Raw genomic sequence first — 25107 nt, 5'->3', positions numbered from 1 at the left:
ATTTTTTGTTACGGACCGTTGGGAGAAAAGGTGGTGAGCTCCATCGATTTTGACAAATTGAGAATCTCATCCCTGTGATTTTAACAACACAATCCGTAACAATCTCCCAATAAAAGTACTTTGATAGATTTTGATTCTTTGAAAAAAAGGACCATCTTCTCATTCTTCTCAAGTCCTCTCTCTCTCTCTCTCTCTCTCTCGGAAATAAGAAATTGATCAATAGTCATTATTCTCATTCAATTTGGACTCCTTTCGAATTCAATTCCTTTTCTTTGTTTGGTTCTTTGAAAATTTTGAAATTAAACAAGAAGTAGAAGCTAGTAGCGTAAAAATTACCACTTTCAAGTTTCAACCCATCCGAGGACAGTTCTCTTGGTTAAAGAAGTTTCACAAGCAAATGGATGTTGGTAATTTAAGAGTAATAGAAGCATAATTTAAAGACACAAACATGTTACATACCACTCATAAGTACTTCACGATTTTAAAAAAACATAAAAATGTGAAACAAATTAAGGTCAAGTATGTCTAGTAGCCCTATTCTCGTTCTAAAAAAAAGTTGACTTGATTTTATTAAGCTTGACCAACACTGTTTTGGTATCCATTCTTGTATCTGGTAATTCTTCAGAACACCTCAAGCCTAAGTCCAAGATTGATGAAAGAATACTTTGCAAGGCAATGGTGTCTCTTCCATCTTCTATTCTTAGTAAACCTTCATCCACAACTTCCATCATTCTATCAGGAATGGATGCATTTACCAACTGCCTCAAAGTAAAGTCTCCAGCGAACATGTCATCGGTGGGTTTCTTCCTCGTGATCATCTCCAACAATGTTATGCCAAAGCTGTAGACATCGGTTTTGATGGATACCTTCCCTTCAAATCCATATTCTAAAAATACTCACAAATTGTCAACAAGGCATTTTATAAGTTAGCAACTTGAATCTTAATAAAATGGCGTAATTAAGTAATAATTCAGATGTGCCATCCAAAAACAAAGAGTATATATCCGAACTATAAGCAAGCTCTTGATCAGTGCATATATACTCATGCGTATAAATAAGTACATATATATCTTACAGAAGGCAAACCAAACCAGAACTGCAATTTCAAGTTATTGTGAGTTTGGTTATGCAGTTGAGAGGAGATGAGATGTGATGTTTTGTCGAAAGTTGAATAAAATATTATTATAATATTATTTTTTAATATTATTTTTGTTTTGAAATTTGAAAAAGTACTTGAATTGTTTATTATATTTTGTGTGAGAGTTTGAAAAAATTATAATGATTATATGAGATGAGATAGCCTGATTTTGTGTAACCAAACCTGCCCTTATGAATCCCACCACAATTTTTTGAAGGTCGTCTCAAGCATTATTTTCATATATGCATATTTTTTTATGCATGAGAGAACAATTTGTGACATGTTAAGCATAAAAGCTAAGCCGTTTTTTCGACATATGATAATTTTGCTCATATAAGTTTATAATATCGTGACCAATCTCTTGTAAAAAACTAAGTGGTGTATATTGTCCATAATTTCTTAAGTGAGCCATTTTTGTATCATTAAATTAGCTTTTGGTCTCTACTAATTTTTTTCTATAGTATTTAATTTGAAGAAAATTATAATTTAATATTATATTATTTTTCTTTTAAAATTTATAGTTAGTTGAATGAAATATATTTAATGAAATATATTTTTTTGTTTTTCCTTTTAATCTAGTTTATTGTTATATATTATTTAGAAAACCCAAAACTTAGTTTATCCTTTGCATATAATTATCTTTTATTTTAATTCATATATAACTTGTTACCAATGTTTAGTCTCTTTTGTTTAATTGCAACATATAAAAAGCTTAAATGTTAAATTTCCAAAATTATTGGAAGCATGAAATTTCAAAATTTATATATTTTTCTTTCTTATATTTCTACTCACATAATTTTTTTATTGTGTTACCTTTTTAATGGTATTCCTAAAAGTTTTCAATTGAATTATTTATTCTAACCTAAAAATACTCGGGTCCTCCAAACTTATAATCCTAACTTCGTCCCTAGCTTCACCTTCTTAATCTTTTCATCATCTTGTCCTTCAAGAGTTAGTGAGTTCATTAGTGTGCAAGTGAGTTTATTAATAGTGTTATTGAAGTTCTAATAGATCAAATGAGGTCGTTCGTGAGAGAATCAATAGAAGAATTACAAAATTCTATACCCATATTAATTTGTAGATAGAGTTCGAGTACTGGGTAAATCACAAGAATTATAATTAATTGGTGTTTGATCAGTTTGCAAATGTTTTATCGACTATAAAACTAGCTAAGATGAGGAAAATTGCCAAGCAAGTTGTTACAAAAAATTTGTAAGATCAGCATCCTGTTATTTATCCTTTTGATAATTAAAAAAGTAGGGTAAATTCATATACGTACATACCTGGTGCGATGTAGCCAATGGTACCAAGAGTTTTGGTGTGTGTTGAGTCTTTGTTTTCGACTAAAATCTTTGCAATGCCAAAATCACCCACATGTGCAACCATGCCCTCATCCAAAAGGATATTTGTAGGCTTCAAATCACAATGCAATATAGATTCCGATTGACCGTGGTGGAGATATTCTAAGGCTGACGCAACATCAACCAAAATATTTATTCTCTGTAGAAGATCCAAGCAGTAGTTATGAGAGTATACCCACTTTTCAAGGTTGCCGTTCGACATGTATTCCAGCACCAACGCTCTAAACTCGGGATTAGTGCATGTAGTTATGACCTTAACAAGATTTCTATGTCGAATTGTACGTAACACCTTGCATTCTGCATCAAAACTTTTGAAAGCACCCGACAATTGCAAACTTAGAACTTTTACTGCAACAATTGTCCTGTCGGAAAGTATTCCTTTGTACACAGAGCCAAAACCTCCAACTCCAAGCAAGTTGCTTTCACAAAAGTTGTTTGTCCCTTGGCAAAGCTCTTGGTATGATATCATTCTATGTTCCAATGCAGGAAATGCATTAAGTGATGTCGGTATCTCCATGTTACTTTTTCGAAGTCTTCTTAGTAAATAAACCAACATTACCACGGTTATAATTGATGCAATCACAGGAAGAATATATTTGATCAAAATATTTTTCATCTTTGATTGTTGGTAGGTAGGCATTGTTGGACAAGGTGGAACTCCAAAAATTGGATTCCCACAAAGTGCACTATTTCCTGAAAATGATTCCGCTGTGAGGTTCACAAAAGGACCACCGGATGGAATCTCTCCTACTAGCTTGTTGAAAGATAAATTCAAGTATCTGATATATGGAAGTGCCTCAAGAGATTTAGGAATTACACCAGAAAGATTGTTGTAAGAAATATCTAAGAGATCTAACCCTTTTAAGTTCCCAAAAGATTGCGGAATGCCTCCTTGAAGGGAGTTGTTTGAAAAGTCAAGATAATTGAGGCTTTCAAATGCTCCAATGATACTTGGGATTTCTCCAGTGATTTCATTTCTTGACAAATCCAGACTTTCAAGAGTGTCCAATTTTGTCATGTTCGAAGACAAATGTCCACCAAGGGAATTCGATGACAGATTTAAGAATAATAGACTTTCGAGGCCCCATATATTTAATGGTATTCACGATTTGAGTCTATTGGAACTTAAGAATAGAATTTGTAGACGACTGAGGTTTGAAATGCAATTTGGGATGACTCCAGAGATTCTGTTGTTTGAGAAATCCAACTCTCCCAAATTCCTTAATTGGCATATCTCTTCTAGAATCAGTCCTTCAATCATGTTATTGTAAAGATACAATCTTTGTAATCTTTCTAAACCACCGATTGTGAAAGGGATATTCCCAGTCAAATTGTTATCTCCCAAATCAAGAAAGATCAAGCCTTTCAAAAAACCCATTCCCATCGGAATATGACCTCTTATTTGGCAATTGCCTGCAAAAAAGATTTGAAAGGAAGCCGAAAAGTTTTGAATGGAATTTGGAATTATTATATCCAATGGATTATAGCCTACGTCTAAATTCATCAAAGATCTACAATTGGATAATGATGAAATGAAATTGGGCTCTTGATCTGTAGCCTCCTAGCCTATTAGCTGATTTGCACCCAAATAAAGACGTTGGAGGTACTTTAAGTTTCCAAGACTTTTAGGAATTGGTCCGGAGAATAAGTTTTCAGTAAAGTCTACTGTGATGAGCTTGGAACAATTCGAAAGATAGGATGGGATATGACCACTGAGTTTGTTTCCACCAAGTGTAATTTCTTCAAGATTAGGGCAAGAATATTGCCTTGAATCTAGTGATGGAAGATATCCAGAGAGGAAATTATCCTGGAAGTCAATAAGTTGTAAAGAAGAAAGGTTGAAGACTTTTTGAGGTACTGAACCTTTGAAGTTATTCCCTCCCAAAACCAAAGTAGTTAATTTTGGAAGATGCCACAAATCAGTCGGAATGCTTCCTTGGATGTGGTTTTTCTCAATCATGAATTCTTGCAACCTTGAAAAATTACATATGGTAGAAGGTATGATACCAGTGAAACTGTTACCTCCAAGATAGAGGACTTCAAGGTTTTGTAAATTTCCAATTAGAGCTTTCGAAATACTCCCCTCAAATGTATTATATGCCAAAGATAAAACTGCAAGCTCCCCACAATTATTAAATTTCGAATGGAGCTGACCGCCAAATTTGTTATACGAGAAATAAAGTCCTTTAAGATTGGGACAATGGCTACAAAGATCATTAGGAAGAGCTCCCAAGATGTGATTAGATGTAACAGCAAAAACATTTAGAGAAGATATGTTAAAGATTACTAAAGGAAGTGGACCAGTGAGACTATTGTGCTCCAAATTCAAGAACTCCAACATTGACAAATTGCCGAGGGACAATGGAATTGCACCAATAAGACGGTTCGTATCAAAACTTACCACACGAAGCTTTTGACAATTATGGATAGTAGGAGGGATGCTTCCTTCCAATTGGTTGGATGCTAACAAGAGCTTTCTCAAGCGATGTAAACGACTAATCTCATGCGGAATAAAACCAAAGAAGTTGTTGAAAGAAAGATTAAGTGAGACTAGGAAGGAGAGGTTACCAATATGAGGAGAAATATTGCCTTGGAGACCCATGAAGGAAAGGTCCAAAGTGGTGACTCTTTGCCTACGTCGACTGCAAGAAACCCCAATCCAATTGCAGATCGAGTTTGGAGCGGTTGACCAGTTATTAGCCAAGCGGGTTTCATTTGGACTAGAACTGATACGAGATTTGAAGGAAATGAGAGCAGATTGGTCTGTAAAATTGTTAAAAGATTGGATCAATTGAAACATGCACGAGTACTGCACAAACAGAAAACCCAATTGCAATAGAGGGAACAGATTTCCTATGAGCACCATGAGTGCAGGAGAGAGAATTAGGAGAATGTTTATGAAGAAGCATGAAATGAAGTAGTGAAGATGATAACAGGCCGGTGTTAAGCTACTAATATAAAGGAAGTGAAGTCACCATTAAGGCTCATGGAAGTCAATATGGGTCCGGCTATTACCAGTCATTTGTTGTTAAATTTATCCATATTTCTTTTTCATTTTTGTGGACTTGAAATAAAAAATAAATTAATAAACTTCGAGAATGAGCAAAAATAACAAAAATAACATCACTTAAGTTATATAAATGTCCATATTTTAAAAAAATATTAATAAATGATCATTGTGGATATATCTATCCACACGGGGCTAGCTCAATATTGGAGAAATGATAGACATACAATTCTTTTTAATTGATAATTTTTTATATAATTATATTTTAAATTAAGAGTATTTATATAAATATCTTCATTTTAGAATATAATTATATAAAAAATTTATCAAAAAAGGTTATACATATATTATTACTCGTATCCTTATCACAAGATCCTAAAATTTTGCTAAAAGTCATTCAAATGACCTACGGGCTACACGGCAAAGACTAATGAAATTTTTGGACTCTTATCACAAATGACCCCACGACTACGGCGCCAAAGACTATAAATGAGATTTTTAGTGATTGACTCCATTTTAATATTATCGTGTTATGTGCGGCAATTGGTTAGACGCTAAGTCACTCGAAAAAGCAAATTAAGGGATTAGAACTTGGATTAGATCATGACTGATGCATGAGGCTTGAAGTGCATGTGATTTGAGATGGATCCAGATCAGATTCTGTTGTATATTTAAAAGTCTGATCAACGCTGTAAATTAAAGAATATTGACACAGAGTCAAAGGAGCAAGCTGTAAAGAATCGAGATACAGTACAATAGGAAGCTGCTTGAAATCAAGCCTCGACATCCTCCAGACCAGCATCCGTGAATCACGGCTTGCGTCTATCTACTTTCCTAGTATAGCATATATGGTCAACTTTCTTAGTCTTTGCACTTGAATATGTGTGGAAATAATACATTGTAATAGACTGGAAGTCATGGAGCAATATAATTTGGTGGACCCGAAAATCTGTAATTTTCTTATATATATATATATATATATGGTCAACTTTCTTAGTCTTGATTTCTAATCAGCTTGTTTGATCCATGCACTTCTTCCAACAAGCTTTTGAGTATTCAAAAATATCTAAATTAATGCGCCAAAGTTCTTTATCAACTAAAGTATGATCATCAGTAGTAGGGCTGTGCAGAAAAGGCCTTGGGCCCGATCTGTCCGTCAAAACCGACTTGGTCCACGGGAATAAAAACAGGTTCATTGGGTCAAAGTTTAATAACAGGTTTTAAACTATCAACCCGTCGAACCCATCGAAATCGAAAGCCCCCTCTTCATCACTAATTCATCACTCTCTTTTGAATCCCATCGAAATTGAAAGACGAAAGGCGAAAAGTCTTCTCCCCATTGCGTAAACCCTAGTCTCCGTCGCCGTTCTCCGTCACCATTGTTGTCGCCATAACCGTTCTCCTACTTTGAGCTTCCAGGCCTTCGTTTCACTGCCCCGTTCCAAGGTTATCTCTCTTTTTCGGTTCTCTCTGTTTTTTTTTCAATGCGTGGGCTGTGAATCTGAGTGTCACTTCTAGATTCATTTTCTTTGTTGTTGATTTTGTTCTCTTTTCTTCGAATTTTTTCTTTTATTCTTATTTTTTCCCAGTTGTAGGTTTGTATCTTTTCGAATATTTCTTTGCTAGACTAAATTCATTTTTTCCCAGTTGTTTCTTGTTTTCCGGTTGATGCTTTTGGATTTTGCTGGTTGAAGATATTCGGCACGGTGCATAGTGGGTATGGTGTTTGTTCTCCTTTCTACTCTGTGTGTGGGTTGTGAATCACAAAGTTGGTTTTTTAAATTCTTATGTCCGTTTGAACCGACTGTTTATTTTTTAAATTTTTTCAGTTCGAACGAGGTTTTGCATATAAATGTTGTTCAAACAAATATTTTATTGTTCGAACGGACGTACGAACTGTATTTCTCAGTTGTCGTTCGAATGCGTTAATTTTTGTTCGAATGTGTCTGTTCTTATTCGAATGGATTTATAAATGATAATTAACCGTTCAAACAGGTTATTTACAATTCGAATGATATTATTCATACAGAACAGAATTTAATTAAAAATCTCATACTAATATTACACAAATTTTAATTCAAACATTACAATTGTTCAAATGTTTTGGAACATCATAATAGAAAGACAATAAAGAAAAAATAAATTTTAAAATTGTGGTGGTGGCATAGAGTTTTGGGACATCATGATTGACTAGAACTGTTCAAACATTTTTTGGTTATTCAACTGCAGCCTCTCTTCTAATCTCGCCTCAAGATCCACTGCTTGATCTAATCGGGTCAGCAACTCTTTTTCCTTGGACTTCAATCGTTATATCTAAAGTGTTGCTTCCTCCAATTCCTTAGTCTTGTCGTCATTCGATCTGGCTAGAGAAGATGATGATGATGTTGATGATGGCTTCACGCAACGTCCTAAGCCCCTCAAATATCCATAACGTGATCCAAGAACTTGAGAAAAGATCTGAGCATCGTCGACAGATGATTCATCAGATGGATCCGCATCAATTTCCTTAAGAGAAATCATATTGTCCTACAAAAATAAAAACATTAAAGTGAGTATAAGTAACAAAAATATTATTAGACAATGCAATTAAAGAAATTTAAACTTACATAATTTGCCTCTACTTCGGGACTAGTTTAAATCCCATCACGATTTATATGTGCTTTAGCATACAATTGGGTCAGATCACAGTCATCAAGATTTTCTTTTTTCTGCAAAAGGAAAATCTATAATAGAACTTAAATCAGAAAAATGTATTAGAATAACTTACGATTTTGTTAGACAAGCGATGAAAAGATCGAAAACCCGCATGATGGTATATTGTTAAATTTGATCTATTTGCTTTGTTCACAGTACTCAGTTGCTAAAAAAATATTATGTCTATATGTTTAATACATTTATCATTTACCATTACAAAAAGATAGCAACGAAATTACCTGATAAGCAGGATCTTCAAACATATCACAAATCTTCTCTCATTCGTTTGGTGGCATTGCATGGAATGGATTTTGGCACGCCTCTGTTGTAGTACTGAACTTCTGATAGTGTGCATGGCATCGACCTTTGTACCTCTAGAATGCATTCGACATCAGTTCCTTAACCGTTTGTTGATTCTCTCGTCGGCTAAAATTAAGTTCAAACTCATCCTTTCAAAAATTATAAACTATTAGTATAAATACACAGTAACTTTAAATTAACATGTTATACTTAGTTTCTTGGGATGTAGCTTATTACCAAGCAACGATTTTTTATGTGGTCTTTCACGTCTTGGGGAATTTTAGCCCAGAAGGATGTAGCCATCGGTGCATACGTGCAAGTAAGTGTACCAACATATGAAGCAAGCCACGCTGTTGAATCTCTAGAGCCATTGGTGTAATAATTAGGAATATCAACTTTAGTGCCTTGATCTCGGCACTGGCTTACAGCATCTATATTTACAGTAATTAAAGCACATATTTTAATTAAATTAATTTTATTTTATAGAAATATATTATTTACATCGAGCATTAAATAAGGTATTTAATTTAATAAAATACCTTATTCTCGGTCAGGTGATGTTGGCCCACTATTGATGACAGGTGAACCGCATGGGAAGTCGATAATGGATGGGGATGGCGCACGTGTTGCTTTGCGTTTGTGAGGCATATCTGTTTGAAATTGTAATAAATTATTATTCAAACAAACGTTACGGATATTTATAAGAATGATTGTGATACCCCGTATTTATGTGTACTTTGACTAAGTAATTATTGCATCTCTTAAGATTATGGGCTTTCGTGTTTTAAATTTTAGATGATTTACGTTGTATTATTTTAACATTTTTAACTGTTAATTCATTGTGTTTTCTTGTTATAATTATTGTTCATTATTTAAATTGATCTTTATTTTAAATTAGTTTATTGTTGGATTTAATTATTTTATTTTTATTTAGTCACTACGTTTAAATTATTTTATTTAACTCGCCGTTTTGAAATTATTTTCATTGGATCGATTTTGTGACCCAAGTTGTAATGACTAGACCTCATTTCTTTTCCTTACTTTTTCTTTTTCCCTTTTTCTTTTTCTCCTCTGTTCCTTTTCTCTTTTTCTTCTTCTTTCTTTTTCTTCATTTTTCTTTCTTCCTCCCATGCCTCTCGCGCGACCCCCTCCCCCTATTTCCCTCTCTGTGCGTTTTTCCCCCAGCCCGCCGCCGTGTGCTGCCCGTTGCCGTTACCGCTCCTCCCATTCTCCTCCCCACCAGCCGGCGACCACCCCCTCTATTTTCAGCCCCTCCCACGCCGCCAATCTCCCTCACGCACGGCTTCAAGCCACAGCTTCATTTTGCTCCCGAGCTGCCGTGCCTCCATCGTTTGGTACCATCTTTTCACCACAGCACCGGTGGCCTCCCAGCTACCTAACCTTCCCTTCCTTAGCCCTGATCCACCACCCTTGAAGCCCCTCCATCCCCATTTTCGATTTGGGTATTTTAGCCTCCAACCGCCGCCCACATCGCCACCCACGGCCAACGACCACCACCACTAGCCTCACCAACACCTATAAGCCCTTCCCTAGCCATCCCAAGTCTTCGTTTGTCCCCGTTCAAAAGTTGAGTTTTTGAGACCCACGACCCTTGTCCATTTTGCACTATTACGTTGTTGTGCCACCATCTCTTGCACCTCCTTGATTCTTCAAAAATTATATTTAGCACTGTAAGTAATTTTCCAAAGAGTTTATGGAGATTTAAATATATTTTTACATTAACAAATTTTTTGCAATTTGGTTGGTTGTGCCTAACACTGAGTCCGAGGAGTATTGGGGTTGATTGGATGTGAGGACGAGTTGTTTATTTAATTGAATTATGCTTGCGTGCATTTATGTTGTGTTTGGCATCATAGCATTTATTGCATCATGTCATGCATGCTCATGTGTTGTGAATGAAAACTCGATTTTCATGTGAGAGATGATTTTGTGTATGTTTGAAATGAATGGATTGAATGATTTGAGAGAGAGAGGAAAAAGGGACTGTAGGGATGGTGGTAAGCAGGGATGGTGGTAGAGTCCCGCCTGTGATTCCCACCTATAGTGCTCTTATAGGTACCCCTTGTGTGGAAAGGAATTATAGGGATGGTGGTAGAGTCATGACTATGATTTCGGCCTACGGTGCATGCGGTAAGGATGGTGGTAAGTAGGGATGGTGGTAGTCCTGCCTACAATTCCCGCCTACAGCGTGAGCTGTAGGTATGGTAGAAGTCCCGCCTGTGATTCCTGCCTACGGTGCATGCAGTAGGGATGGTAGTATGTAGGGATGGTGGTATGCAGGGATGGTGGTAGAGTCCCGCCTATGATTCCCACCTACAGTGTCCGATAAATGATTATGTTGGGCCATTTTTCTAGAAAATGGCGGTTTATGATTTAATGGTTACGACTACCATTTTCTGGGAAAATGATTGGTTTATGTTTGGGCCATTTTCTAGGAAAATGGTAGATATTATTCATAGTGTGTTTTGGGTCAAATAAGATTTTTTATGTGCATTGGAAAATAATCATTTTTGGAGAAAATGGGGGTTTTGGATCACATTCATGTTTCGTCATGTGCACACATGTTTGTTGGATGCATTATTGTATTTTTACCACTTGGTTTGTTTGGGTGATTACTTACTGAGATTCACATCTCATGTGGTATTCCTTACCCTGCAGTATCGTTTTATGGTATCGCAGATTTTGATGCAGATGCTGATGTTGAGCATGAGGATTTGGCTCTGCCGGAGGAGTGATTTGGGATCACTCGCTCATGTTTGGGAATTGTTTCCCGTTTTGAATTATGTATTTGGTATTATTATGTTTTTTATGGGATTTGTTTCCCTTTTGTCTACGTATTTGACTTTTTTACTTTATTCTCACGGATAACTGTATAATTTTCGATAATACTTTTCTTTTGGTAGTCTCGTATTTAAAATTCTGGTACTTAGTTGACTTATTTATTTTATCCACTACGTTTTTGTTGTACACTTTTTACATGTACACGCACTTAGCACTTATTGTTGGGATGCATGACTCGTGTTGTCATCATCCCGACATCACGAGTCCCGCGTTTTCGTATGTGGGAGTCGGGGCGTCACAATGATACTTATACAAATATCTATTTGAAATTTATTCACTATCAGTTTTGCTGGATCAATCGCCCTCATCCTCACTAGACACTTTAGTTGATTCATGTTCTTCCAACATTTCACCCTCAATTACTTTGGGTTGAACATCTTCTCTATGCAATGAGACATGTCATATTGGTTTAGATCAACAAATAGATTAATGTCTGATTCATTTTCTTGATAGGCTTCTTCATTTGCTGGACTATCAACTTCTTCATGTGGTTCGTCTGCCTCTGGAATGTAATTATATACATTTCTTGGTGCAAACTTCTCCATTACCAGCCATGGGTTCCCGTACTCCGGATCATCTAAACAAAAAACTTGATTCCCTTGACAAGTGAGAATGAAATGATCATCCTCATACTATGTGCGAGATGTATTGACACTCATAAAATATTCATCGTTACGCACTCTCAACCTAGGATTTGAAACATCCCACCAATTACATTTAAACAACCAGACTATATATCCCCCACGTACTTTAACACTATGATATCTTATACAATTCCGTAGAAGTCAATGTTATCATCCCTATGGCTTCCTTCGACTACGACTCCACAATTTTGAGTTTTCCTATATCGTTCTCTGTCAGTTGTATGAAATCTATATCCACGTACCAAATATCCTAAGTATTAGATGGCCCACCTGGATGGACCACGTGCTAGAGCATAAGTTCTGGTGAGATTTCTTTTTAATTTTCACCATATTTCGATACAACCTACATCAATAAATATTATTATAGTTATATCAATGTTATATAGAAAAAAAGTGGAGTTTAGTGGTATGAAGTTTGTATTATAAGATGGGGCTTTACAGTAATATCGTATGTTCAAACCATGAGGCGAATTCCTCTTCGTGCGTCTTTTCTACGTCATTTACACCATTCGTGCGAAGTAGTTGTATATATTTGCTACGCATGTTCATGTGAATTATTAAGTTTTATCAAGTTATACTATATTATTATACATGAATTTGAAGATAGTATTGATTTAGAGGATCATCATTAACCTCAAGTAGTGGTCAATCTCTACACAATTATTCAAGACATATCGTCGAACTCTTTCAAACGTTTGTCCACATAGGTCATAGTCCCCTTGTGCGCCTATGGGACGTACGGTTTGGGAAAATACGATAAATGTCGATGAGACTCCCATTTGGTCACCTTTATAATTTCGATCCGGTCTCGTAAATCTAGTATCAACTTCACGGAAATACATTGAACAAAATGTATGTCACTAATTATCAATGTATGACTCTGCAATTGGATCTTCTGGACGAGCTTTATTCCCCATAGATCGCTTAAGTTTTCCTAAAAATAGTTCAATAGGATACATCCATCTATACTGAACCGGCCTAACAACTAATGTCTCACGAGGTAGCTACACAACCAAATGAACCATTACATCAAAGAATGAAGGAGGGTACAAACTCCGATGCTTGTTGTTTTCTCTTTCAAACTCTTGCATCTTTACCAAATCTATTTTTTGAAACATCCCCAACTGCATAATAATATCATTCCCAGACAATTCTGGCGGTGATGACCTGTGCTCAACCCTTCTATCAAATATCGTTTTATTTGAACGTCATCTATAATCATGTGGTAAATATCGACGTGTCTCATGAAATATAATTTCCTACCATTTGTCAACCACTGAAACTGTGTATCTTTATTACAAACAGGACAAGCATTTTACCTTTTGTGCTCCAACAAGACAAGTTTCCATATTTTGGAAAATCATTTATTGTCCCTATCACTGCAGCATGCATCTTGAACTCTCGCGACGATGCTACATCATATGTACTGACACCTTGATCCCACAACTCTTTCAACTCTGCAATCAGTGGTTGTAGATATATATATAATTCGTTCCCTGGTGACCTTGGCCCTGGTATCAGTAGAGTCATCATAAAATACGGATCCTTCATACACTTTCAATGTAGCAAGTTATAGGGCATTAATATGACAGGCTAAGAAGTGCTCATGTTGCCAAATAGATTAAAACCATATGTTGCTAAACCAAGACGTACATTGTGAAGTTCTTCGACAAACCATGGATACTCGATGTCAAACTTCTTCCATTGTAAGGAATCAGCAAGATACGAGAAGAAGTTTTCATTTTGGACTATTTCTATGTGATGCCAAGACATATCTTTCGTAGTCAATTTGGACGTAAACAATCTTTGAAGTCGAAGAATCAACGGAAAATGTCTTAACACTTTTTGGGATATATTATGCTTATCGGATGTCCATCTTGACTCATGACACACTAGACATGAATCAAATTCTGCATATTACTGCCAGAAGAGAATAAAATCATTTCTATAAGCACAGATGATATTATAATCAAATCCTAGCCCTCACTTCATAAAAATTATGCAGTACTACATTATCCTGGGGGAGAGCCTCTTTAAATAATTCTAGCAACACGTCGATGACCTTTGCAAAAATACGACAAATAAACTTAATATGAAGCAGCCCCACCGTGAAAGACAACTTACTATGAATGGTGCACCCCTTGTACAACTCTTGTTTTGCATCCTCCCACAGTCTTCCAAAGTTTCCATGGCCCTCAAATGATTGTGTAGATGTTCCTTCTCCATCTCTCGTCCCAAATATTCCTGCACCCAGATCGCCTAACATCTCAGTATTATCTTCTCCATTATCATCACTATCATCAGAAGCATCCATATTTATGTCGTCCATGTCAATGTCGTTATCTTCCTCTATTTGATTGGACTGGCTGCTAAATCTAACTCATTTAGGAAACTGTTCGCCATGTAAGACCCAAGGTGAGTATTGATGATCGATTCCATTTACAAATAAATGCTTCTTCACTACTACCAAATTATAAGAACTAAAATTTTTGTAATTCTTGCACGGATATCTTATAAATCCTCGACTGTCAACACTCATGCGAGCAAACTCTATAAAAACTTTCACCCATTGTGCATATTCCTTATAGTCTTACCAAAGTCTATCTCCTAACAACATCCAACTCTTTTCCATTGTATTTTCATTACTCGTCGGCTGTCTATAAAAAAAACCTAATTCATGGGATAAACAATTACAAGAGTCTTTTCATATTTACTGCTTCTATTTTGATAAGATAGTTGGTCCTATCCCATTCAAGAGACTATCATCAATATCGCATATATACTCAGTTTAAACCCTAATGTTAGTAAAAATTTCGGTAGCATTTCTCTACAATCTCCAAGTATGCTAGTCACAATAAGTTATATCTTTAATTTAAGTGGGAGATCATTCATATGTTTCTTCTTTTTTAAGTATTAATTATAATTTATCTCTACTTATTTTTTAATTATACCATATAGTTTTTAACCTAATTATCTTTTAAGTATTAATTCTAATTTAAGTATTAATAAATCTTATGTTTCTTATTTTTTAAGTATTAACTATAATTTAAATTTACTTATTTTTTAATTATACCTTATAGCTTTTAACCTAATTATCTTTTTAGTATTAATTCTAATTTAAGTATTAATAAATCTTATGTTTGTTGTTTTTCAAGTTTTAATTCTAATTTAAATTTACTTATTTTTTAATTATACCTTATAGTTTTTAATAAATTATCTTTTAAGTATTAAATTTGAGTTTAAGTATTACAATATAGGAGTACAACCGTTCATTACATAAGATTGTCATAGATTGTTTTCTTGGTTGTGGTCTTGATGGGTTTTCCCAGGGGCCATTTTTGTTACAACAATATTCTTCCGCCATAAGTGAGAGCATTGTTAATAAATTGGGAGGGGGTCACTATTGGACATGTGACTTCATGCTCTTGTTTTAAAAAAAAATAAAAATAGGAGTATAACCGTTCGAACACTTCAAATTTTGTTTGAATAGGATAACGCCTTCGCGGGAAATCATTGTGTTCGAACGGTTGCAACCCAGATTCCAAATACGAAATAGAGATAAAACACAATCTCAGAGAATACATTCATGGGATAAATACAATCTCATTAGATGCATATTTCACAAACATTGTTAAAATACAAATATATTTTCATATTTGTTCAAAAAAACAAATATATTCTCACATCCAAATATAAATATATTTACATGTTTCTCACATCCAAATACAAATATATCATTCTAACCTTAATTTTTTGTTCAAAAACAGAAAGGAAAAGAACTAATTAAATTGAAGAGAACATAAATTTGAGTTTTTTAATAAAAAAATTCCATGGAAATAGAATATCAAAGTAAAAAAACTTGGCAAATTGAAGAGAAAGAAATAGTTGATGTTAGCATGGTCTCTCCCTTTCTCATGCTCACAATCTCTCTCACGCTCTCTGTATTTTAAAAACAAAATTTTCCAAATATCCAGCACGTTTATACTTCTGGATGTGTTCTTTCTTATTTTCTCGTTCGAACGGAATTTACTAACCGTTCGAACTTAAAAACAGAGAAGCAAGAAACATTTCTCACTTGGATCAATTCAGCTCACACCCGTTCGAACGTCAATTATATACGTTCGAACTGATCATTGAAAGTGTAATATGTCGCAAATTGATCCCACCACAACTTATCAATGGCGCCAACATATTTTATAAGTCCAAACGCTATAAATTTTCATTCGCACGTAATTAAACCATCCGAACAGTAATAATAGGCTGTTCGAACGTACAGTATATATATGTCTAATTATATTATATATCTAATTTTATAACTATATATATAAAAGTATAGGTATATATAAGTCTAAATATATAGTAGAAGATAAGGATATTGTAGTGTATTATAAGTATATTATATAAGAGTATATTATATAAGTATATTAAATATATAAGTATATTATATATAAGTATAGTATATAGTATTAGCATAAGTATATACTATATTATATGATAGTTATAAATATACAAGTATATTATATATATAGTAGTATATAATTATATAGTTGTGTATATAAGTATAATATATTGTAGTATATAAGTATATATAAGTAGTATTTAAGTATTAGTATAAATATAGGTATATAATAATTAAGTATAAGTATTATATAAGTAGTATAAGTATATATATAAGTAGTATAAGTATATATACTATATTATATAACAAATATAATAATAACTAACTTAATTTTTTTTTTCTGTTGGAACGATATTCGTAAGATGTTCGAACGGATAAAATATTTATGAAAACTATTCAAATGGCATAACTATCTTGATGAGATACTGTGATGTCTGATGAGATCAATGGCCTCGCTGATCATGAGATTTGTCAGTTGGTTGTGGGTCCATATGCTCCTTCCTATGATGGGAGCTAGAGCATCAAACAGGTGGACTTATCTAAATTTTTCAAGATCACAAACATTATAATAGCCAACAACATAGATTCGCGACTGCACAAGACTAAGGTGAGTATGGACCGGGCACGATTTATGTTACGGGTCGCTCGTAGGGTGCCTATCGACCTAGTGAGATATATATTCGCTAGGATAAATTCAGAGGCCACCTATACTACGATAGGTAGAGTTTTATTTTATTCAATATACTTGTTACTCCTTTTGATATATATAATACTTTTACTTATGAAAAAGATTTTATGACAGATATATTGTCGTTTGGAGTCTTACTCACACGATTTCCTTTAGCGAAAGGAGTCAGGATAGATGCGTTTGATAGTGTTCGGGAGCCGATTGGACCGAACAACTCGACGACCTTGTCTAGTAGCACCGGACACTCCAGATTTTGTATTTGTGCACCCACTACAGAGGCGGTCGACACTCAGGGAGGTGCACATGGCGTGTTTGGCAATGCATCTACATAGGGTGCATCACGTAGTGTTACTCGTGAGGAGATTGTAGATATCGTGTGTGTAGAGATGCGCGCACAGACATTATAGATCATTGATGCAGTCCGGGTCACCCTCGCAGAGACTGAGTTGAAGCTCATGTCTTGAGTGACTGATATTGAGACATGCCTTGCTGGAGCCGAGGCAGTGCTACACGATTTGGCCCAGTAGTGTATATCTTTTATTTGCATTAAATGAGCTTTTTTATATGGACAATCATGACTATTTGTATTTTGTATCATTAATTTAAATATTCAAATAGTCATATATTATATTCCCGCCATACATTATATTTTTGGGATGCAATTAATGTATGATTTTTATTTTTAGTGTTTGCTAGCTTGTTTATTGTTAATTTTTTTTTCACTTTACTTAACATTCACGATAATATAAAATGACACTATTAGTAATATTTATTTAACTAAAAATCTTATTTAACATAAAATAAATTACTAAAATATTTTTACATTATTTACATAAAATTAATTTATGAATTCGTAAATATTTTATGTTCTGTTTGAACAAGGTTTAATAAAATTCCCGCCAATTTTAATTTAATTTCCCACCAAATGATCCATTCGAATGCATAAATGTTGTGTTCGAACGCAATATGTGTAGTTCGAACAATCTTGCAACCTTCCCGGCAAATTTTCCTACCAAATCTTTTCCGTTCGAACAAACCAATTGAGGTTCGAACGGATTTGAACTTTCTCCGGCAAAATAAATTACTTTCCCGCCAAGATTACTATTCGAACAAATTATAAACCGTTCGAACAAATTATAAACCATTCGAACAAACATTAATTCTATGTTCGAACGGATATTTTGCCATCGAACGAGTTTGACTTTTTGAGACGACCTAATTCGTCACAGAAGATCTAGTTCTAACGGATATTAGCCGTTTGAACCTTTTTATAAAGTCATCCATTTTTTGAGACGTCTCCAATAATTACTTTTAGGGACAAAATTTGGTTCTTCTATAAATAATTTCGTCACTAAAACTAAAATTTGTTGTAGTGAATGTCGTTAACATTGTTCTACGGGCGAGGCAGCTAGAATCTGAATGAATTTTTGGTGACTTTCACAACATGATTAGAGTAAAAGAACAAGATCATCAATACATATATAAAATTGGTTCACCATGTCTATTGATTATTTAATGTTCCTTGAGAGACTCACATGACTAACAATAATAAATACTGCAAAACTCACTCGATCCATATGTTTATTTATCCCCACTTTTAAGTAAAAATATACTAATATAAATCTCGAAGAACCAACGCCTTTAGCAATTTACTTGGCCGCAAAAAGTGGTTTTAGCCTAAACTTTTTGTTCGTCAGAAATAAAGGAACATAAATGTTAAAACTTGAGCTTTGCGGCAAAATTAGAATCACCACAAATAAAAATTGTTGCAAAATGTCTTTTCTGTGTCAATTGTATTGACATTTTGTGACAATTGTATTTGCAGCGCTGAATTTATGTCGTGAAAAGTGCAGTTTTTGCAGAGATTCAACCACGCTGGAAATGAAGCCTTGCAACAGTAATTATTGACTTATTACGACAAAATACTAGTTGCCGGAAATAATTTTGGCCGCAAAAAACCTTATTTCTTGTAGAATTAATGCACTGTCATATGGATTAATAAAAAAATTAAAAATACAAACATAAAATAGTAGAGGAAATTTAGGATTTTCGTCTTCACCTTTTTGTGTTTCGCCATCTTATATTGAATATATATTTTAAAACTTTTTTTAATAAGCTATGTAGTGCCATATCAAATAGGCAAAATGAGTAGTACAAATTAAAAGGCATCATAGCATTATTCTTAATTATTAGGTTAGTCCGTCAATGTCAATGTTTAAACCTATTATTTGGGTTTTGATTTTGTATCCTACAAAAATAATCCTTTCTTCTAAAATGCAGAACTAAATTTATCCATATTTCTTTTGAACATACCTCGATAAAGAGCATATTTAGTTTTAGAAATCCACTTACAAAAACGTTAATTATTCTCTTTTCTTGATGCACAAATTTCGTTAGGTTGAAAAGTCTTGTTAAATGTTTTTCTTTTTATCATTTTCTAATTAGATCTTACAAAAATAAATAAATATGACTCAATGTAAAACGTATGGAAACTTTACCTTAAAATTGAGATCATTATGGAAACCAAAGTGAACTGCCCCTCGATCCCTGGCTCCTACTATGGGTGTAGTGCCACGTGTTTCATGACCCCATGGATGATATAGTCATACATATTTTTCTTGATCAGTAAGATTAGATAGTCATACATTTTCTGAAGTTTGGCTTAGCCCAGAGCCTAGTGAACACGAAACAGAAGACATACTGTGGGTTCAAGTTGAAAGTTCGACTGATTTGAAAAAAAAAAACAAAGAATCTATGGCACTTTGAAATGCTGGTTGACAACATTACAACCTGCAGTTTTGTATCAGAACAGGGTTTGAAATGCGGGTTGAAAACATTACAGATTCTAAGGCCACTACAACTATAGGGCTTCGAGTATGCATTTTTCTGTGAGAGCTTTAGGAAGTCCCATAACGGTATCAGTTGTCCCCACCTGCCAAATATCGAGACCAGAGCTTATGTCACAGGAATTGGAGGAAGGCAACAACTCCTAGCAAGTGAAAAGAAAAAATTATTTAATGCATCAGTTCAGCCCCCTTGATAGACCAAACAAAACCATAATATGGTCCAAATCAACAACATTGGTTAAGAGTTAACATGCCAATGCCTGATAGAGAGAGCGTGGCAGAAACTCCGTTTGTTAGACCACCAGAAATATAAAGCAGAATTTTAGAACTCATTGATGGAGCATAAGGAAGAAGGTTTTGACTGGGGATGTGGATCACTAGTCAGGCGAGTTCTTTGGAGTGGCTTGAGTGTCAGAAAGACTTGAATAGTCTAGGTGCCATCCACAAAAGTGTGGTGCCTAAAACTAGCTCCTCCAAAGTGTGGGCAAGTGTGTATGTGAGAGAGAGAGCTCTGCTGACCACTGCTTCCACAAAAGGCAATGTCATTGGATGCTCCAGCATCAAACCTCCCGCAACATTGAGTGCAAATCCCTCGTTGATCTGAGGGCAGCTCGTTCGTCAACAAAGAAGTCAAGGAAGAAGTTAATAAACAGTTTTTGAAAAGAAAGATTCCTGGCAAAAAATATCAAATAGCAAAGAGAATATGGATCTTAAGAATTTTACCAGGCTATCAATGACATCATCTGGTATGTTATAAAAATAAACCTATATCACCATGCAGAAAAATATTAATTTTCCAAAGCTAATTTACATCGTTACTTCTAAAGGGAAGTGAATAGACATGCTAAAATTTAGATCTCCATATGCAAAACATTAACGGAATTTTTAACAATAACAAAAACCCAGGTGAATCCGACAGAAACTGAGTAAAGAAAAGGAGATATGATGTAAAACAGCAGCAATACCCTTTTAATACGTAGATAAATACATGTTTAACATGTCCTGAGTTTAGGTGGGCTTAAAATCATGTAATATTCACTCATCAGGAAGAGCACATCCAAATAAAAGTGCCAGAAACCATTACCTCAGCTCTGCCCCATCCACCTTTCTTTTTCCCGTCTTAAGATTGGTTACAAGAACAGATCCTACCACCTCTGCTTGACCGCCAGAATATCCTGCAACCCACAGGGATGTGACCATCAAATCCAGCTCAACTTTTGAATGAGAAATGGTGAGAGTGAAGAGCATTAAGCAAACCTTTGATAAACTCCCGCGCTTTTTCCTTACTGGATGGTTTTTCTCTGATTATCCCTTCATACACCACCACCTCAAAATCAATTAGACGGAGCAGTAAGAAATAACCTTGAATGATCTCTACATGCCAAAAATACAGAAGCCAAAGAGGCTCTATAAATAGTAAGGGGCATCTTCATAATCATAGAAGGCAAAGGATGTATATGTTGTGAGGAACGAGATGAATATGCCAGCCCAAAACCCAGCAGGTTGTGTGTAGATTAGATATGAAAAAATATGTTCAAAGGAAGTGTCAATCTTGCATGGGATCGAGGAAAAATCCATTGCCTGGATTCTTATACATTCTTGTAACTTGGACGCCTTTACTTGATGGACTTAGAGAAGATTGTCCACCAGATAAACTTTATAAGGTGATTATAACCCCTTAAAGTTTTAATTGTTTTTGAAAAACAATGGGGAGTTAGAAGTAGGATTTATGATTAAAACTTATCAAGAAGATTATTGAGGAAAAACCAACAAAATTTGGCAATTTAGACAAACTGCATGAACAAGACAGGGAGAATAGGCTCGAAACATATCATCTTCCCATACTCATCTTACAGAGCCATCTCATATAATAGGTGTGGTATCAAGTAATTTATAAAGCTGCTCAGTGCAAGTTCAACTGCATTGCAACTCAAGTGTGTAGGTATCAAAAGACCTGGTCCCCATTCGGCTCTTAAAAGGAGATAGATCCATCAATTACTAGAGCTGTCACTTATGGGCAATCAAGGCACAGAAAAATAAGAAAACCAGTTGTTCAGGTATTACCTGAGAGAAAGTAGAAGGATCTAATTTATGCTAAAATCAGTTAAATTATCAAAATGGTAGTAACTAAAGGGGAATCAAGGCATACTGTATCTGCAGTTATCAACAGTGTTGAATGAGCCTCCACCTCAAATTGAGCGGTACTTTTGAGCCTGGATACAATGGCATCTGCCTAAGAAGAAAATCATCATACAAGTATATAACAGAAATAATGTACCCAAAATCACAGAAAGATGGGGAACAAATGACGTTCCCATGATAATTAATGGGGGCTGAAAACTTTAATATATGTAAACGAAATTACAGGGAAAGGAGTTCAAATTATACAACCACAGGGTAACTGCACACAGATGCATACAATTAACATTGAGCTCCAATTCCTAGAGGTTCAACAGCTAGAGAGAGCTAACAATTAAATATACCTTCGCTTCAGCTAGAGCCATTACCAAATCTGCTGGCTTTTCCCTCCTAACAACTTTCTCATCTATGTCTGCACTCTAATTCACAAGCCCGGTTAATCCTGTGAAGCTCTGTTAAATCAACTCAATTTATCGATTACTTAACTGAATGGAAGGAAGAATAAATTAAGAGACAGGATCAAAACATAGGGAACTGCTTTGTACCATGCTCATTGCTCAAGTTTACACGATATGGAAGAATAAATTTATTCAGTTCATTAAATATTCTAACAGGCTCCATCCCAGATAAAGAAAGCTTTTTTTCACTAATATGACCATACCATTATAGTGAACTCATATCCCATCTCCGTTAAAATTTGTCGGCGAGCCATCGACGATGAACCCAAAATTATCTGTCATAAAACCAAGTGAAAAATAACATTTATAACCCCCCCAACAAAAGAAGAAAAAAAAAGTAACAGCCTTTAATCTCTTGCTAACCCGACCATTTTGAAATCAGGAAAACGTTAGCGAAAAGAAGTATAAAAATCCCAACAAAAGAGTTTGTCATATCTTTATAGAAGCTACATAAGTTCAAACGAATAGACAATATTGTACGATACTTTTGCGGCGCAATAGCAACGGTATTTTGCGCACTCTTTTTCTCTCTTTCTTTTCCTATTGTCATGTAGGGAAGACACAGACAGAGGTTGGGAAAATGTTGTACGGTGCAAGAAATGTACTGTAAATGCGGAACTGTTGGTAGACATCTTCTTATATCTTCTTTCTTTCACGCTCCTCTTGTAGATGAGGCTTTCGAGTACTCCAAGACTTGGCCGTAGAGAGAGGAAAGGAGCTTTCCTTTTTCTTTTGTCCTAGTAGTTTGTACAGTTGTCAATTAAACGCTGCTAGAAAGAATGTTTCTATATAAATATTGGACTTGGGCCTCGAATTGGGCCTTGCCTGTGTCGGGGCGATCTTGACAATATACCCCAGCTAACGTCGGTAAATGGAACTCCATGGCTATACTGGGCTCAAATAAAAGGATAATTCTAGGGTGCACAAAAAATGTGCATTCCAAATATGTAAATGAGGTTTTTTTTTTTTTTTTTTTAAAGTAATTTTTAAACATATTTAATTATTAAAAAAAATATAAATTCACTAATAGTCACTTCTAGGATTGTAAGTTGGCATGTTCGGACCGAGAAAACTGATCGGACAGACCGGTACAGTCCGGACCGGACCGAAAATAGGCACTCTAGGTTTCGGTCCTCACAAAATAGGGTTTTCGGTCTTCGGTCCGGACCGGACCGACGGAAAAAAATAAAATAAAATTTTAAATTTTATATAATAATTGTATAATAAATTATGTAATTTTCATTTAACCTATCCCATGGTCCAATTAACCTATTATCAATTCACCACTAACTAATTACTAAACATCTACAAGATTAACTCATTATGCATTTTAACTTATAAGTTAGAACTATCATAAATTATAATACATTGACATGCTCTAAGTTAGTAATAAAGTAACAATTAACATCATCAATATAATTATAACTAAACCAAATTTATAGCTAAATCAATGTAAGTCTATAAGTTATTATAACTACAACTCTACAAGTCTATATATAGTATCAATACCACTAATACTATGACTAATGAGTAATGAGTAATGAGTAATGACTATATCACTGATTCACTATGACTCTACGAGCATATATTACTAATTTACTATCAGTAATTTAGTATAGTATAGTCCATAATTTAATATCAATGTCTTATTATATAATATATAATATATATTCCATAATATATAACATATATTATTAGTATCACTATTAGAGTATAATATATAATATTATCATTAATTATTTTTTTAATGAGTTAAAAGAATAATCACCATTAAATAGTTTAATTAATTTTACTAATTTAAATAATTTTTTTAATTAATTTATGTGCCGAAAAGATAAAAAAATCACAAGTTAAAAACACATCAAATCTGCCAAACATCAAACGGCGCCGTTAAGTACAAAATTGGACTTAAACGGTGCCGTTTAAGTCCCAGCCGGATGAAATGTATTCACTGGTTGCGTGAAATGGTGTCGTTTCACGTAACCTTTTTTTTTTTTTTTTTTAAATAAAAACTAAAGCTTACTTAAACGGCACCGTTTTGTCACCCCCACTTCCCCCAGTTACCTCCCACCCCTCACCCCACGGGCCACACATCCCCAGTTTTCTGAAAACTAAAGTCCCAATTCGAAAACCCTAGCAGCCGAGCGACAACCCTCCTCTCCAGCAGCCCAGCCCCTCCGTTGGGTCCCCTGAAAATTCCAGCTGACAGTCCCTCGTCTGAGTCGTCTTTGCCTCACTGAGTCACTGGTCTCGTGAGTCCGTGACCTCGTCTCTGTCTCTGTCTCTCTAGTCTCTGTAATCTGCCCCACTCAACCGGTCCGGTGCTGCCTCAATGCCTCACTCTCGGTATGTTAGTTTCATTTCATCTACTTGTAATTTTAGGAGTACTGATTTATAAGAATTACTTATATATGAGATTAACAATATAAATTTGGGTGCAATATTGGAAGAAAAAAACCGATCCGTTCTGATCCTCTGGATGTACTGTTTTTATTTAAATAAAACGTCAACTTTACTCTTCTAGTTCTAAACTTCTAGTATTGGAGGCCGACAAATGACGAAGAACAGGAA

The 25107-nt window shown here is 34.8% G+C and overlaps 3 protein-coding genes and 1 pseudogene across 3 annotated transcripts in view; all 4 read right to left on the bottom strand.

The window, feature by feature from the left end:
- Window positions 1–537: 537 nt before the first annotated feature.
- Window positions 538–4252, bottom strand: LOC121253257 (probable LRR receptor-like serine/threonine-protein kinase At3g47570). The gene is made up of 2 exons (XM_041153257.1): window positions 2422–4252; window positions 538–886 (listed from the first exon to the last, which is right to left on the bottom strand). Exons 1-2 carry the CDS (start codon window positions 3515–3517, stop codon window positions 546–548), a joined length of 1437 nt encoding a protein of 478 aa, XP_041009191.1. The 5' UTR covers window positions 3518–4252; the 3' UTR covers window positions 538–545.
- Window positions 4061–9952, bottom strand: LOC121239401 (LRR receptor-like serine/threonine-protein kinase EFR). Its single transcript, XM_041136657.1, has 3 exons — window positions 9902–9952; window positions 7952–8032; window positions 4061–5308 (listed from the first exon to the last, which is right to left on the bottom strand). Exons 1-3 carry the CDS (start codon window positions 9950–9952, stop codon window positions 4061–4063), a joined length of 1380 nt encoding a protein of 459 aa, XP_040992591.1.
- A 9736-nt stretch (window positions 9953–19688) lies between these two features.
- LOC121253267 (7-methyl-GTP pyrophosphatase-like) overlaps window positions 19689–25107 on the bottom strand; it is a 48123-nt gene continuing 42704 nt past the window's right edge. Inside the window, exon 10 of the transcript XR_005938388.1 lies at window positions 19689–19812. The gene's annotated coding sequence lies outside the window, so the exon portion shown is untranslated. The remainder of the gene's footprint in view (window positions 19813–25107) is intronic.
- LOC121253344 lies at window positions 19938–23299 on the bottom strand (annotated as a pseudogene).

The sequence above is a fragment of the Juglans microcarpa x Juglans regia genome, chromosome 1D, assembly GCF_004785595.1.
Source record: "Juglans microcarpa x Juglans regia isolate MS1-56 chromosome 1D, Jm3101_v1.0, whole genome shotgun sequence".
Taxonomy (NCBI): Eukaryota; Viridiplantae; Streptophyta; class Magnoliopsida; order Fagales; family Juglandaceae; genus Juglans; species Juglans microcarpa x Juglans regia.
Note: the sequence above shows the minus strand (reverse complement) of the source record. Positions and strands in the feature narration are given on the sequence as shown.

Excerpts from the sequence above, each read along its gene's own strand:
- LOC121253257 (XM_041153257.1), bottom strand. The coding sequence starts at position 3,517 with ATGACAAAATTGGACACTCTTGAAAGTCTGGATTTGTCAAGAAATGAA. Across the intron at positions 887-2,421 it reads CATTGGCTACATCGCACCAG|AATATGGATTTGAAGGGAAG; the intron begins GTATGTACGTAT and ends GAGTATTTTTAG.
- LOC121239401 (XM_041136657.1), bottom strand. The coding sequence starts at position 9,952 with ATGGGGATGGAGGGGCTTCAAGGGTGGTGGATCAGGGCTAAGGAAGGG. Across the intron at positions 8,033-9,901 it reads TCAGGGCTAAGGAAGGGAAG|GACAATATGATTTCTCTTAA; the intron begins GTTAGGTAGCTG and ends TTATTTTTGTAG. Across the intron at positions 5,309-7,951 it reads ATGCTCAGATCTTTTCTCAA|TACTCGTGCATGTTTCAATT; the intron begins GTTCTTGGATCA and ends CTGTTTGTGCAG.